We start from the raw sequence: 2,463 nt of genomic DNA, 5'->3' as shown, positions 1-2,463 counted from the left end.
CCTGATTACAGGGGGCAGCGGGACGCGTCGGCCGGCAGCGCTGCGAAAGAAAAAGCAAATAAAAATAACCTGAAACGGGCTATATTTGAAACCCTGTGATTTGTCTTTTTTTTTTTTTCCTTTTTCCCCGGTGGGCAGCGAAGGAAGCGGCAGCCGTGGGCGACGGCAGCCAGGAGGCTGGAGGAGGAAACAACCGGGCTTCGAAAGGCGGCGGCCGAAGCGGGAGCGCCGAGGCGCCCCGCCAAGCCGGGGGTTTCCTCTCCCGGCCCACCGGGACCCGGAGCCCGCGGGAGCCGGCCGGGCCGGGCCCGAGCATCGCGCTTTCGGCAGCTCGGCTCCGAGCGCGGCCCTGCTCCCGTCGGCCTCGGAGGGCACGGTGAGCGTCTGAGCACCCGCGGCGTGCTCAGGGGGCAGAGAGGGGGGAAAAAAAAGAAGTAAAAAGCAAAAAAAAGGTACTTGGAAGTGAAGGCAGATTTTTAACATCAAAACTCAACTAAAAATTTAAATTAGGGCTCTTGCAAGCCTGTTCCTAATTAGCAATGAAAGGGCTTCCAGCAAGGAACTTAAAATAGTACATGTTCTGTGCCCAAATGATTATTTTTGACTCATTTTTCTTTCTCAAACTCTGAAGTACCTAAGGTATGTGCATAATAATGAAGCTAACAAAAAAAAAAGGCAAAGAAAAGCTGCAATTTGCAAGTCTGATTTCACAGCCAGCCCGAATTTGGTCAAGGAGATGTGGGATAGCCGGTGAGGATGGACAGAGGCAGCCCAGCAAATCTGGATCCTGCCAATCCGTACCCCACMGTGCCGGAAAGGGCATGGCTGAGAGCAGGGGGGCTGCCCCACTGCTCCGGGAGAGCAGATAAACCACGAGCTGCTGCGGGATCCTTGGGCATAAGATGGAAAAATAATAAYAATAAAATAGCAGCCCTGGCTCCTCTGCTGCAGACCCGAAGCTCACAGCGCGTCCGTCTTCGGCACGCAGTGTCGGGCCTGCCGACCCCTGCCATAAATCACGGGYTTCCTGCGCAGGGAAGAGGTGAAAGCAGCGACTCCAGGGGGGGCGCAGAGGCGTTTCGAGCCCGCGAGATGCGCTCTCCGCGCTCGCTCCTCCAAGCGCCTTTCCAAGAGCACGGCCCACGGCGCGGAGGAAGCGGGGAAGATGCCGAGGAGCGTCGCAGGGCCCGCGCCGGGAAGCGCGAGTCRCTCCCGGCCGGACTTTCGCGGTCCGTGCACGTGGCACGGTGGGAAGGAGGCTGCTTTGGAGAGAGCTCCGCGTTTCGGCAGCCAACAGCAGCCGCTCGCGGGCCGGGAGCCCGGCAATGGGCTCCAGATGCGCGAAACCACGGGGCTGCTGGCGAAACCGCAGCGCCCGAACGCCAGCCGCCCCCAAGCCGCCTCCCGGCGCGGGAGCACCCRGGCCAGGAAGGGCCGGGAGCGCGCGGCCGGGCTCCGGCGAGGCCGGACCGCGGCACCTTGCAACCTAAGTTGGCCCAAACTCTCATGAAATGGCCCTGAAGGGGTCTGCGAGAGGTAGCTAGGGAGAGCAAGCATGGGGTTAAATCCTCTGCACACCCAGGAGGAGGAGGAGGAGGAGGAGGAGGAGGAGGAAGGCTCACTTCACCCTCCTCCTGCTCCCCCGGAGGCAGCTCTCCTGCTTGCAGAGGCTTTTCTGCAGCCTTGGAAAAGCTTTTGCTGGCAGAGTGGGCACAGCGGGGTGAAAAACCCCCTTCGGATCTGCCGCACTGCCTTCGAGGCGCGCGGCGAGGACGAGTGGTGGGGCTGAGCTGCGCGCCAGGCCCTCTCACAGGACTTCCCTCCCCTCCCGGCAGAAAATGGCTTTTCTTCCCTTCTTTCCTCCCCCTTCATCTCCACGTCCCTCCCAGGCTTCCTGCCGCCCAGCTTCTCTGGGGTTCTTGGGGGAGATGGAGTTAATCCAAGGTGGGACAAGGGATAATTAAATGACAGAAGCGAGGGGGAGCCACACAACCCTCACGGTGCTGCTCACGGGGCAGCTGGTTTCAGGGAGCACAGTCATCTCCAGACTCATCCACACCGATGTGGATCAATGGACCCGCAAGACCTAGAGCATGGGGTGAGCGATGGCCACGGTCACGCCAGGGTGGTTGTCCCCAGGGTGAGCCAGCGCCCAGGAGCAGGGGGCACTGAGTGTTCCCAGATGGCGTTGGCCATGCAGGTCTCAGCAGAGACAGGAGCTCCTCCGTTCCTTCTGCAAAGTGCCCTCGTTCCTCCAACGTTGCGCTCTTGCTGCTAACCATACCCGGCCYGCCACCACATCCTCCCTGCAGCAGGCAAAGCTTATTTTTGGAGCCCACCTTGTGCTGCAGAGAACAGAACCGATCCAAAAAAAGGCCCTTCCCAAAGCAGCAGCCACATCTCAGCACCATCTTCCTGCTCATCCTCCTCTTCCTCCGATGAGGCTGCCAGCAAGGGAATATG

At 60.2% G+C, this 2,463-nt stretch overlaps 1 protein-coding gene across 1 annotated transcript in view; it reads left to right on the top strand.

Moving 5' to 3' along the window:
• Positions 1 to 1,555: 1,555 nt before the first annotated feature.
• The window catches only part of NPTN (neuroplastin), a 67,707-nt gene continuing 66,799 nt past the window's right edge, over positions 1,556 to 2,463 (top strand). Inside the window, exon 1 of the mRNA XM_085300762.1 lies at positions 1,556 to 1,779. Within this exon, the coding sequence (XP_085156888.1) occupies positions 1,556 to 1,779 (224 nt within the window). The remainder of the gene's footprint in view (positions 1,780 to 2,463) is intronic.

This window comes from Rhea americana, unplaced genomic scaffold (genome assembly GCF_003343005.1).
Source record: "Rhea americana isolate MKP2758 unplaced genomic scaffold, rheAme1 scaffold_168, whole genome shotgun sequence".
Lineage (NCBI taxonomy): Eukaryota > Metazoa > Chordata > Aves > Rheiformes > Rheidae > Rhea > Rhea americana.
This window is presented reverse-complemented; position numbering and strand designations above follow the sequence as displayed.